Source organism: Odontesthes bonariensis, chromosome 13, assembly GCF_027942865.1.
Source record: "Odontesthes bonariensis isolate fOdoBon6 chromosome 13, fOdoBon6.hap1, whole genome shotgun sequence".
Taxonomy (NCBI): domain Eukaryota; kingdom Metazoa; phylum Chordata; class Actinopteri; order Atheriniformes; family Atherinopsidae; genus Odontesthes; species Odontesthes bonariensis.
This window is the reverse complement of record NC_134518.1, coordinates 27122132-27135740: the sequence shown is the minus strand read 5'-3', so window position 1 is coordinate 27135740 and position 13609 is coordinate 27122132. Positions and strand designations below refer to the sequence as shown.

Genomic DNA, 13609 nt, shown 5'->3' with positions numbered 1-13609 from the left:
CTTGGCACTGTCTTCATTGGAAGAACAGCTTCTTAAGTGACAAAGGGAGGTGTGGTTATCCAGAGCATCAAATTCACCTGATTGGTTATCTCAGACTATACAAAGTGCATTTCCTGCCACTGATCTTTGGCTCTATGTATAGTGTGTACGTGTATGTATGTGTATATATTTCTTGCATTTTATTGTGTTCAAGGTTCAATCTTAACTTTGAGAGAGAGCTGTGAAAAACAAAGTCACATAATCTGCTCTTTTTAAATATATGTGTATATATATAAATCAGTCTTTGGTGTCAGTAGTCTATAACATTAAAGAATTAGGATGTAAAAGTTGAACATGATCAATCACACATCGTGCGTGCAGATACCTAAATGAGACATTATGTCACGACCTGAGACACAGTTCTGATGGACTCAATTGTACGACTCAGTGAGGTAATCCAAAAGGTATTTATTTTCCAAAACAAAGAACCAAAGACGCTCTCAAAGAGGATGACAAAATAATGCTAACTTAGATTGCACTCACACTTGACTTAAACTTTGTTAGGGACAGAACAAGACGAACTGACAACCAGACAAAGGGAGACAAAGACTATTTGAACATGAGGTAAGGGGACACAGGTGGAACCAATCAGGGGCGGGGTTGACAATCACAATGAGGGAAAGCACACAAAGGGAGGAAGTCAGGATCTGAAACGAGAGGGGAAAATGTGAATACAAAATAAAACAGGAAGTGCATGACAGGATTGGACATGAGTGACTTTACTAAACTAAAACCTACAGGACCCACACATGAAACTAAACAAGACGTGACATAAAATAAACATGATTAACAAATTTGACGAGACATAACACATTATCATGTTATAATTCATGTATATCGCATTTACATCCTTGATTGAGAAAAAAACTATTTAACCCACTCGAGAATATTCTTGAAAAGCTATTTCCTGGTTCAGTTCATGAGACACAGAGGGCACATGGTGCAGCTGATGTTTGCTTCTGATTCTCATTCCCATCTGTGAATTAAAGGAATTTGCATAAAGGACCAGTTCCCCGCCTCTTTGGCATATAGCTCATCCTACATTAGGTCCTGTATGAAAGCCACAGTGTTAAAATGTATTAAATCTGGACTGATGTAATTTATAAAGGATGTTTTCGTTGTATCAGGATCTTTTGCAATCAAAAGAAGGTAGTTAGTACAGCCGATGAATTTACACACAGCCTTTCCCCTCCAGGGAAACTTTTTAGCCTTTCGAAACTAACTGCATTTCACTTTGTCAGCCAATTGCCAATTTCCTGTTTCAAAAGGTCGGTCCATCCTTTCCTTAACACTCTTTCCTGTCATTTGCTTTAACTGCAGACCCCTCCTCTCTTGTCAGACTTACAGAAAATTCTTGGGGGCAAGATGGCCTTTCCCTTCCATAGAATAACCTCCTCTTCATACTGTCCATCTGTACAGAGTCTGCTGCCTGGGTATTTATGCAACAGGAAGGATGGTACCAAAAGGGAAACAAAGGGGATACAATATACTGAGCTATACTTAAATAGTCAACACAAACAGAGTGAAACTATTCCTTACAGTGACAATATAGAGCAGATGGCTCACTTGGATCATTTGGCTGTTTTTAAAAGCAAAATAAAGTGATGGCAGGATGCTCATTGTTATTAACCTCAATGTTCTCAGCCATTTCATCTTCCCTTCCTTTATAAAGAACATTCTCTTCTTTCTCTCTCATCTCTGTATTATGTTCAATTTCTTTCCAACCATAAAATTCCGCTTTGCTCGCTACAATTTTTTACGTCTTTGCCATATTTTGCATTTTGATCTCCATCTCTGGTCCGAGCATTGTCTTCCGTATTTATTCCATCTTCCTTCTGATGTGACCATCAAGACTTTATATGTTGGTTTTGACTTGTCTGTGAAACAAAGTTTCTTTTAAAGCATTTCTATCGTCTGTAGATTATTTCATTCCATATTTGACCATTCTAACTCTTGTGGTTTACATGCAGAACATAGTGTCAGATGATCTACATGCTAAAGAAAAAATGTGAAATGGCCTTTATGAATATCCTTTTAATTCACATATTGCAAGCTGTGAATTAGAAGCCAACTTCAGCTGTCTTGTGCCTTCGGTGTCGCACGAACTGATCCAGGAAATGCATCATTTTTTCAAAATAAAACAAAAGTTATTGCAAGGGAATGTAAAGGGGGAAAAAAATCGAATTGTCCCTTAAATGGCTCCGTAATATTATGACATATTTTGTATTTTATTATCATCTCTGACTCATTGCTTAAATTTGCCGTCATGCAATGCTGCAGGGAGGGAGGGCACCTTATTTGTCAGGCTGTTGGCAACACAATAACATGTTTCTTTTAGATGATGTGGGTTATTTTCAAGGCAAGGCAAGGCATCTTTATTGATATAGCGCATTTCATACCACAGGCAACTCAATGTGCTTTACATAAAGACAAGGCATTTAAAAGAACAGCATAAAGCAGCATAAAAACAAGCCGTTTAAAGAGAAAAAAAATAGAATAAAAATTAAAACACAGTTAAAAGCAATCAAAGAAGAGGGGAAAAAGAAAAATATAAACTCAACCATAAGCACACTGAAAGAGAAATGATTTTAACCTGGATTTAAAAGTGCTTACAGTTGGGGCTGATTTCAGTTCTGCTGGTAGTTTGTTCCAGTTGTGTGCAGCATAACAGCTAAAAGCTGCTTCACCGTGTCCAGTTTGAACTCTGGGCTCCACTATCTGACCTTAGTCAGTAGATCTCAGAGCTCTACTGGGTTTATACTCTACTAGCATGTCATTCATGTATTCTGGACCTAATCCATTCCGTAATTTGTAGACGAGTAGCAGAACTTTAAAATCTATTCTGTATCTGACTGGGAGCCAATGTAAAGACTTGAGAACTGGGGTGATGTGATGTGATCTCTTTGTTCTGGTTAAAACTCGGGCTGCAGCGTTCTGAATGAGCTGCAGCTGTTTGAGACTCTTTTGGGGGAGTCCAGTCAGAAGACCGTGGGCTTCCCGGGTGGGCTTCCCGGGTTCTGTGCTCCTTGGGGGCTGTTGGTGGCCTGGGTCTGGGGGCCCTCTCGGCCTGCTTCTGATTGCTGGGGGGGGGGGGGGGGGGGGGGGCGGGGGATAGTTACACTATACACTGATATTTAAGCATGGTTATTATGTGGGACCATCTATGTGTATTGCATGTTCATGCACTCACACTCACACTCACATTCATTAGCCCAGTAGCATGCTCACTATGCTCACTAACCAGTTGTTGTGCTGTCCTGTGGTTTAAGATCACCTGTGTATTATATGAGATTGCTGCTGCTTGTGTTTTTGTTTTTTTGTTTGTGTATTTGTTCTCTGCTTGTCTGCTTACAGGTGCTCCTGGTGCTTCTAAGGTTGGATTCCCCACAAAAGCTGTGAATCGTCTTCAGTTTTGTTTTTACAGGTGTAGCAGCTGGTTGTCGGATTTTTCATTGTTTTTTATGTTTGTTTCTTCATGTTTCTGTTCTTTTTTTCTCTTCTTCGCTTTCCCTCTCTCTCTGTCCCCCGGTCCGGTTCGGCACTATTATCATATCATGTTAAATATTGTAACAAAAATAAATAAATAAAAATGAGGAGTTGATGGGCATCAAGGGGAGCTTTACATTCATAAAGCTTCCCTTGGCATAGCAAATGTGTTTAGCATAAACGGTATTCAGATTACAATTCTGCTGCCATAATGCTGAACAGGACAAGGGGAAAAAAAAAAAAAAAAAAGAAGACCGTTACAGTAGTCAAGTCTGCTGGAGATGAAAGCATGAATCAGCTTCTCTGATCTGTTTGGGACATGAAACCCTTAATTCTGGATATGTTCTTAAGTTGATAAAAGGCTGATTTGGTGACTGATTTGATATGATTGTTGAAGGTCAGGTCTGAGTCTATCAGCACGCCGAGGTTCTGGACTTAGTCTTTAGTTTCTAGAGACAGTGACTCAAGGTGTTTACTGACAGCAAACCTCTTCTCTTTGTTGCCAAACACAATGACCTCAGTTTTTTCTTGATTTAACTGAAGGAAATTTTGGTTCATCCACTTTTTGACTTGCTCTACGCAGTCGCACAATGACTCTACAGGACTGCAGTCATCTGGAGACAGTAAGAGATATATCTGTGTGTCATCTGCATAGCTGTGGTAGTTGACTTTAGAGTTCTTCAGAATTTGACCCAGAGACAGCATGTATAGGGTGAACAGAAGGGGTCCAAGAACTGACCCCTGAGGAACTCCACATGTCATAGCCACTCGATCGGATTGATTACTTCCAATAGTCACAAAATAACTCAAAGTCAGTGTTTCAGTTCTGAATTTTTGTGCTTTGACAGCTAAACCATCGTTACCAGCCATGCTTTGACTGAAGGGTTTGTGATTAAAGTAATGCATTACACATTTTAACGTTCCTAAACTACAGAAACTGGGCTAACCAGTCTTTCTGAAATGTATATATTGACTTTTTACATATTCAGTTGGCTCTGACTTCCAAGTTTGATTCTACCTCCGCTCTACCAAGTTAATTGTTTGCAATGTTTTCACAGACAGATTGAAGAAAAATGGTTCAATGGTTACCTCAGTGTAATGCCAAGGCTGGAGCTTTCAAAGCTGGGATTGGGGATGCATGTTAAGAACATCACATCATTTCTCTTAAGGAAAAAGCGGTCAAGACTTGTCTTCATCTAGAATGTAGCAGGTGTTGTACTTTTACCAGTTGTTAGCATATGTCGTAGTCAGAAAGTAGCCTATGAATCACAGTTTTAAATGCACACACATCACTGTGAAAGAATCAGATGGTTATGACCATAATATTCTTCTATGACTGAGTTTAGGTGCAAGAGTATGCATAGATATGGGGGATAGTATCTCAGAGCCAAGTGTATCTCACCTCCTGCTGATGTTGAGGTGCAACATCAGTATGTATAGTTGTTTGTATGCAGTCAACCTCAGACTGCATACAAACAACCTAGCTGTTGAGTAAAATGGTAACTAACAATTTTGAAAGATTACCTTATTAGTTCCCCATATTCCCCTGACAATGGAGTGGTGTGAACGCCCAGCTTCCATGCTGCATTCAGTGTTTCTCAGATGTGGGATGTCAGATTTAATGTACATTTTTTAATCTGGCTCCCTCCAGGTTTATTTTGTTTCTTTGCTATTAACAACAATAGCTCATCAGCAGTTGTGTAAGTCCCTTAAAAAGTGAATTAAATTGGCAAAGTTGCTCTAAAATTACTTCCAAGATTTTATTGGATTAACAATAACAAATAGAATATTTTACATGTACATGGTAAAACTGTCTCTTTGAACAAATAAAAATGCAGACGTAAGGGTTCAAACTAAATCGTTTTTCTCATCAGGAATTCCAGTTTTTGTCACGTTGTCTTTGTTTTGTTTGAAGGTCAATGAAAGGTTGAAATAATCATAGCTCTGAGTTTCCAAACAATTTTAACGCATGTGTTTGTAATTGAGGATGCTGGCTCAGTTATATTCTTGTACAAACGCTTCTCACAAATCACCAACACTACTTTTCTCTACTTGCCCGCCCCTCTGACTAGTTTCTGTTTCATTTCTGCCAGTGGAGCTTTGTTTCATCTGTCCAGCACATTTTATATGTTAGTTAGAAGGATAAAGTCATCAGCTAACAAAGAAGGAAAAGATTATTTTGATGTGGTGCATTATTACAGTGTCCGTTTTGAAAGCCGTCATGTTTTCTTCACCTCATCCTTTTTAATGCATAAACACTACCAAACAGTGACAGAAACCATAAGGAAACAAAGACTTTAACCAAAAAGGATGTTTCAAAAGTGAGTTGTTTCATACCATCAGTGGTTGGAACAGACTCAACCCGTCACATTAACTCAGCCTGACTGTCAAGTATGTAGCTGCACCATCAAACTCCTTTGACCTCCAATCTCAGACTTTATTGTCTGTTAAGAATCTCTTACTACTCTGAAATGTTTTTCTTCATCTAATCTGATATTTTCATGTGTGGAAAGAAAAAAAAGAAAGAAAGTCACGTTCCTCAGAAAGCTTGGATTAAGAGTTCGTAGAAGTTCTGTGTTTTGTGATGAGACTGAGTTTCAGTCTATTGTATCAAATAATAACTTTAATCTGTATTTTCTTGAGACTATAACGACAGGAACTACTTGGGCAGTTTGAGAAATCACAACTCTGAAGTATCACATAGATTTACTGACAGACCATGAATACCAGCAACATGTTTTACCTTAAAAGAGCTGTTGCACTACTGAGAATCTGTGTGTACGGTTTCTTTTTCATTGGCTGACTTCATTCATGTAACAAAACAGGAAGCTCCATCATGTCACCTCCCATATCCAGGCCAGTAACATGCAAACATTCAAAAAATTATTTCAGTTACATTGTCATGATCATGTCATGATTTTTCTGCACAGTCAGACTTTACCAAAATATGTTTACTTTGAACTGATGTTCGAAGTAAAGATATAACTGAAATAATTCTTTTAAAGAGGTTTCACAAATAAAACTGACAGGCTTTAAGGCTTTAGGCTTGAGAAAAGCATAAATGTGGTACAGTGCAAAAGAGAGTGGGATAATTTCCTAAGACATTAGAATAAGAAGACACAAAAGACTCATTTTATTTTTTTTATTTTTTATAAAAAAGAGCAGATAATGTGATTTTGTTTTTCACAGCTCTCTCTCAAAGTTAAGATTGAAGATTGAATCTGCAACATTTATTATTTACTCATATTGTGAGTATATATCAGTCTATTTTCACCTATATTAATTTACAGAGACACACATTGATATTCAGGATCTAACATGTGAATATACACTTTCTTCTGTCCTCAACTCTTTCTTCTTCTTTCCTCTTGTAGCTTTCCCTCCAGAGAAATGCAACGCAGCGTAGTTCAGATCACGTCCACCTTCAGTCTGTGCAGCAGATTAAATTTCATTTTAACTTCATATTGTTACATCCAGCTGTAAGTAAATATTTCAGTGCAACAGCAAGTTAGGTGATTTCATATCATTACTTACTAAATCATCTTCTGGTTGGATTGAGTTATCATGTCTTGCTTGTGAAGAGTTGCTTTCTCTCCCTGATAAATAATAAAATAGGAATGTCACAAACATGGAGACTGAAACAGTGTTAATTATTTTAGTGACAATATGTCATACATCTACTCATATCTGCGATTTTATTCCATGACATAAATAATGCTTTGTTCTACTTTATATACTAAGACTACTTTGATTAGAGATTTAAAATTTTAAGTTCAGTGAACAACACTTACCTTTATATTTTCCATTTGCTGCTCTTGTTGTTTTATAACAGATGAAAAAAACATTTACAATCACAGAAATGCCGAAGCAGATTGTTATGATCACCAGCATGTTGAATTCAGAACTTGTATGCTCTGGAAAAAGAAAAACAGAGTACATATCATTTCCAAACAAACCTTAATTGATTATATAATTGGAAGTTTCTTAAAAATACCTCCAGTATTATGCAGGAAAAAAATCATACCGGTTTCCAGTTTAGCCCCATTTCCAAAAAGTATCTCTCCACATGTGGCCACAGCACAGTAGTAAGTCCCAGCATCAGAGGAGCTGATGTTCTTAGAGAAGTGATACACACATCTCTTTTGAGTGGCAGCTCTCTTGTCACATTCATTACGTCTGTTTCCATCAGAGTAGATGATGTGTGGATGAGATTTCATTGATGCAGCTCTGAACCAGAACACACTGAGATCTCCTGAACACGTCTTGTTCTCAGAGTCAGAGAGGACTGAACACTGCAGACTCACTGAGTCTCCTGGACCAGCTGGATCTGATACTGCCGGCTGCTGGACAACAATGTAGTTTGATGTTCTCTCAGAGTTTCCTGTATGATTCAGAACACATTAGAAAAGTTTACTTAGTGTCGTGCAAAAAGAGACAAATAAAGACTTCTGGGTGTTTCCAGTTTGTTTTCACAAAGTCGGGCATGTAAATTGATGTGATAGTTTGCACATAAGCTATTCTTCCACTGTAATACACTTTATATAACTTTATATAAGTTACCTCTCAATATGTCAGGACCTATTTAATCATATATAACGAAATATCTTCATCAAGTGTAAATGTGGATATCTGTACCGTTCACAGTAATTCCAAAAAACTGGAATAAGTAGATAACATAATTACCGTTTAATGACAAATAAGTCCCACTCCAAGTAACAGCAGCATATTCAAAGATCGCACAGTGATACATTCCTTCATCTTCTTTACTTGTCCTCAAAATTGTCAGAGTGCTATTCTTCCCATTGTATGTTGCCTTCAGTTTTGAGGCAGAAAACGCTGGTCCGTAAATCGGGTTTTGATTTTTCCACATCATCACAATGGATTTCAGAGTATCTCCTGCACTCTGCTTGGACCAGTGAACTTTTTCAATACGCCGCGTTTCATCGGACAAAACACATGTCAAAGTCACAGGTTCCCCAAGTTGAACTGTGACCACTGGAACCAGTGAATCTGCATGAAAAAGAAAGAAGGTATAAGTAAAACTATAAAAGGATTACTCAAATTCAAAATAATAAAGAGAATATCACATTTCTGTTCCTGTATATAGTACTTACACCCTCGATGAAGAAGAAGCAGTGTAACCCATACCAGAATCATCTTGACACTGTCTTCATTGGAAGAACAGCTTCTTAAGTGACAAAGGGAGGTGTGGTTATCCAGAGCATCAAATTCATCTGATTGGTTATCTCAGACTATACAAAGTGCATTTCCTGCCACTGATCTTTGGCCCTATGTATAGTGTGTACGTGTATGTATGTGTATATATTTCTTTCATTTTATTGTGTTCAAGGTTCAATCTTAACTTTGAGAGAGAGCTGTGAAAAACAAAATCACATAATCTGCTCTTTTTAAATATATATATATATATATATATATATATATATATATATATATATATATATATATATATATATATATATAAATAAATCATTCTTCTGTGTCAGTAGTCTATAACATTAAAGAATTAGGATGTAAAAGTTAAACATAATCAATCACACATCGTGCGTGCAGATACCTAAATGAGACATTATCATGATATAATTCATGTATATCGCATTTACATCCTTGATTGAGAAAAAAATATTTAACCCACTTGAGAATAATCTTGAAAAGCTGTATGTATTAATGTATTAGATCTGGACTGATTTACTTTGTAAAGGATATAGATTCTTTAAAACACACTTTGTGATTTGTGAAACCTTTATTTGATTTATGAAAATGCAGAATAGGGTGATTTCGCTGCTTATAGGTCATGTTAGAAAAGGTCCTTTATGAAAACTACAACAATAGCTATTCTACAGAGGATATAGATTCTTTAAAAGACACTTTTTTATGAGAATATTTCTGTCCTTAATTAATCTGCATTGTAAAGAAATTCATTTGTGTCATCTCAATAATCTTTCCTCTTCCATGTGCCATCATTTCCTCTCCAGCTCCTGCCTGTCACAGTCATCTGCCCCCCCAACTGTGTGCAGACAGAACATTCTTCATCCCATTATTATCTGTTTCCCCTGTCCAGATGTGTATTAGCTTGAATGTACTCAGGTGTTTTACTTACCTTTAGCATTGCTTCCCTTTAGACTTGTCTGTAAATGTGATTACCTGAAACTGTCTTATTAAAATAAATAATTGTCCCTTTCTGTCCAATTTTGTTTCCAGGTGCCTTTTTCCATTATCTGTTAAACCTCTTGATGTCCTGGTTTATAATTTCCTGACTTCAATGTACATCGATCTGCACTAAGTTTAAATTAAGAATTTTATCAAATGTAGCATTTCTCATTTTTCCATTCAACATTTTGTTGTATCAAGATCTTTTGCAATCAAAGGAAGGTAGTTAGTACAGTCGGTGAATTTGCACACAGCCTTTCCCCTCCAGGGAAACTTTTTAGCCTTTCGAAGCTAACTGCATTTCACTTTGTCAGCCTTGAATTAAAGGATGCAATACATGTTCACATTGCCAATTTCCTGTTTCATAAGGTCAGTCCATCCTTTCCTTAACACTCTTTCCTGTCATGTGCTTTAACTGCAGATCCCTCCTCTCTTGTCAGAATTACAGAAAATTCTTGGGGGAAAGATGGCCTTTCCCTTCCATAGAATAACCTCCTCTTCATACTGTCCATCTGTACAGAGTCTGCTGCCTGGGCATTTATGCTACATGAAGGACGGTACCAAAATGGATAAAAAGGGGATACAATATACTGAGCTATACTTAAATAGTCAACACAAACAGGATGAAACTATTCCTTACAATGACAACACAGAGCAGATGGCTCACTTGGATCATTTGGCTGTTTTTAAAAGCAAAATAAAGTGATGACAGGATGCTCATTGTTATTAACCTCAATGTTCTCAGCCATTTCATATCCATTGCATTTATAAAGCACATTCTTTTCTTTCTCTCTCCTCTTTAAATTATGTTCAACTTCTTTCCAACTATACAATTGAACTTTTTACGTCTTTGCCATATTCTGCATTGTGATCTCCATCTCTGTTCTGAGCATTGTCTCCAGTATCTATTCCATCTTCAATGTGACTTTTTTCATGCTTTGACCAACAAGACCTTCCATGTTCTTTTTGGCACAAAGAAGCTCAGCTGTGGTCTCTTCTGACACTACATGTGTGTCATCTTGGCCCTTCTGTTGATATTCCTACTTATTAGTTGACTTTGTGTTCCTGTTTTCCTTATATTCATGGATATTGAAGGAGTGGACCTAACTGCAAGATTATAATGAGCGTGGAGTAGCAGGCAGATGGCTTTGACATATACTCACTGAGAAAACTGAAGCAAAACAAACAGAGAATCCTGAGAAATGACACAGGCAATGTGAAAAGAATCAACAGTAAAAAATATCAGAACAACTGAAAACTGGGAGTAGATATGCTGAGGGAAATTATTACTAGGGCTGGGGGAGTCAATTTGTTATTGTCGCATTAACTCGTTAATTATTTAACACAGATAAATATTTTATCGCGCATTAACGCAGGTTTTATATATATATATATATATATATATATTTTTTTTTTTTTTTTTTTTAATTTAAAAGATAAAATAAATTGGGGTTTTGTGCCTTTAATGGATATGACAGTTAAGAGAGACAGGAAAGCAGGGGGCAAAGAGAGGGGGAACGACACGCAGCACAGGGCCGTCCGCTCAACCCACTACGCCACGGACCACCCTTGATTTATTATTTATTTTATTATTGTAAAAGTCTGTTGCTGTCTGCTGTGGAACCGGAAAATAAAGTAATCGGCGGATCCACCAAACTTGGAGAAGGGTACGGAACGTTTACTCGGCCATTTTCATTTTAAAGTTCTTCCAGACGGCGGAGTCGACAGAACCAAAGTCATCTGTAAACACTGCCAAGTTGAATTGTCTTCTCACCATAGTAGTTCCAGTCTAAAATATCACTTTAAGGCAAAACACACAACTGATAGCAGCAAGTCATTCAACGAAACAGACAGTGGAGCGAGGCTTCTACATAAAAACTGCATAAAGATGCTGATGTTAAAAGTGTGTTTGCACAACAAATGTTATGGCACTTTCATTCATATGGCAGTACATTTAAAATAAAACAAATGCTAAAAGCTATACACTACTTTTAATTCATTTTTGGATTTTGCATACAAATGCGATTAATCGTGATTAATCAGGGAAATCATGTGATTAAATAGATTAAAAATTTTAATCATTTCCCAGCCCTAATTATTACACATGAACAGCATGTGAGGCAATCAGCAAAGGAACCCAGGTGTGACAGGGAATCCGTAAAGTAGCAGAAGAGAACAAAAGATCAGATTCCTGTTTACCAAAGTAAAACAGGAAGTAACTAGAACTAGGAAACATAACACAAAAGTCCAAAGATCATGACCATCTTCATTTCTAAGAGATGTTTCTTGAAATTCTGTTTTCTCCGTGTCTCCAAGTTGTGATTATTTTCATTTTCATTATGCTGAATATTGTGAAAATATCCCCTTCCTGTTCCTTCAGGTGTCCATAACATAAGAATCACCAGAATATCATCTCTGACTCGTTGCTTAATTTTGCCGATATGCACTGATGTAGGGAGGGAGGGCACCTAATTTGTCACTTGTTAATACAATAGCATGTTTCTTTGAGATATTGTGGTTTATTATCAGTATTTCAGTTCTGAATGTTGGCAGACTGACAACTGAACCACGATTACCAGTTACCTACCTGCTTTGGCTGGATACTTTGTAGTACATGTTGTGCATCATACTGGACGTTTCTTCATAGTTATGCTGCGGAAAAAGGCTAACCAGTCTTTCCAAAATGTATATATTGGCCTTTTATATTTTCAATGGGCTTTGACTCTTGAGCTTAATTTTTCTATCTCTAGAGCTCGGCGAAGGCAACTGCACAAGGATTAGGAGAGTTTGAAGTTTACCTGAGCTGATGGTGTAAAGTATAGGCGGCAGCTTTCCGAGCTGAGAATAAGGGTACGTGTGACAAGCATCACAGTATTTTTCTGAAAGAAAACCTATCAATACTTCTCTTCATCTTGAATAATCAGCAGCTAGCTAGTTTTAGTTTGACCAGTTGCAAGCATGTGTTGTTCTCAGAGAGTAGCCTATGATACACAGTTTCAAATGCACACACATGACGCTGAAAGAATCAGTGGGTTGTGACCGTGATATTCTTCTATGACTGTGAGGGTGAAAAGTACACGAGTTAGATATGACAGTTAGATATGAAAGGGTTGGGGGATGGTGGGTAGGATGTCAATGAGACTCATAGCCTTGTGCATGTCAACTCGTGCTGACGTTGTGGTGCTACGACTACATGCAAACAACCCAGCTATTCAGTAAAATGGTACCAAAAACCTTTGAATAGAATATAATAGAATAGAAAAATACTTTAAATTAAAAATACATTAAAAATACTTTATTAGTACTTTATTGATAGTTCTGAATAATTCACTGTCTTTCCTTGACAATGGAGTGTTCCAAACTCCCAGCTTACGTGCTGCATTCATTGTATCTCAGAAGTGGGATGTCAGAAATAATTTTTTTTTTTGTCTATTTGGCTGCCTCCAAATGAGTTTTTTGGCTTTGCTATTGACAACAATTGCTTATTAACAGTTGTATAAGTCCCTAAATAAGTTAAATGAATGTGCTCAGTTATTTCTTAACTTTGGAAACTACTTTGCAGTTTGTTGCAAAATGTTTACTTTAAACTGATAATGTATTACTGACATAATTATTTTAAAGAGGTTTAACAAAAAGAATGACAGGATGAAATGCTTTAAGCTCAAGAAAAAAACATAAATGTAGTACAGTGCAAATGAGAGTAGGATAAATTACTAAGACATTAGAATAAGAAGACACAGAAGACTCATTTTATTTATTTATTTTATTTTATTAAAAAGAGCAGATTATATGAATTTGTTTTTCACAGCTCTCTCTCAAAGTTAAGATTGAACCTGCAACATTTATTATTTACACATATTGTGAGTATATCAGAGTCTATTTCGGCATTTATACATTTACAGAGACACATTGATAT

At 36.9% G+C, this 13609-nt stretch overlaps 1 protein-coding gene across 1 annotated transcript; it reads right to left on the bottom strand.

Moving 5' to 3' along the window:
• Positions 1-6811: 6811 nt before the first annotated feature.
• LOC142397372 (uncharacterized) lies at positions 6812-8682 on the bottom strand. The gene is made up of 6 exons (XM_075480724.1): positions 8640-8682; positions 8209-8535; positions 7550-7906; positions 7317-7439; positions 7060-7121; positions 6812-6954 (listed from the first exon to the last, which is right to left on the bottom strand). Exons 1-6 carry the CDS (start codon positions 8680-8682, stop codon positions 6832-6834), a joined length of 1035 nt encoding a protein of 344 aa, XP_075336839.1. The 3' UTR covers positions 6812-6831.
• Positions 8683-13609: the final 4927 nt, after the last annotated feature.

What these genes read in the sequence shown, in the direction of transcription:
- LOC142397372 (XM_075480724.1), bottom strand. Translation starts at nt 8,682, where the DNA reads ATGATTCTGGTATGGGTTACACTGCTTCTTCTTCATCGAGGGT. An exon ending in TGGGGCTAAACTGGAAACCG is followed by an intron (nt 7,440 to 7,549) that starts GTATGATTTTTT and finishes TTCTTTTTCCAG; the next exon opens with AGCATACAAGTTCTGAATTC. An exon ending in TCCAACCAGAAGATGATTTA is followed by an intron (nt 6,955 to 7,059) that starts GTAAGTAATGAT and finishes TCTGCTGCACAG; the next exon opens with ACTGAAGGTGGACGTGATCT.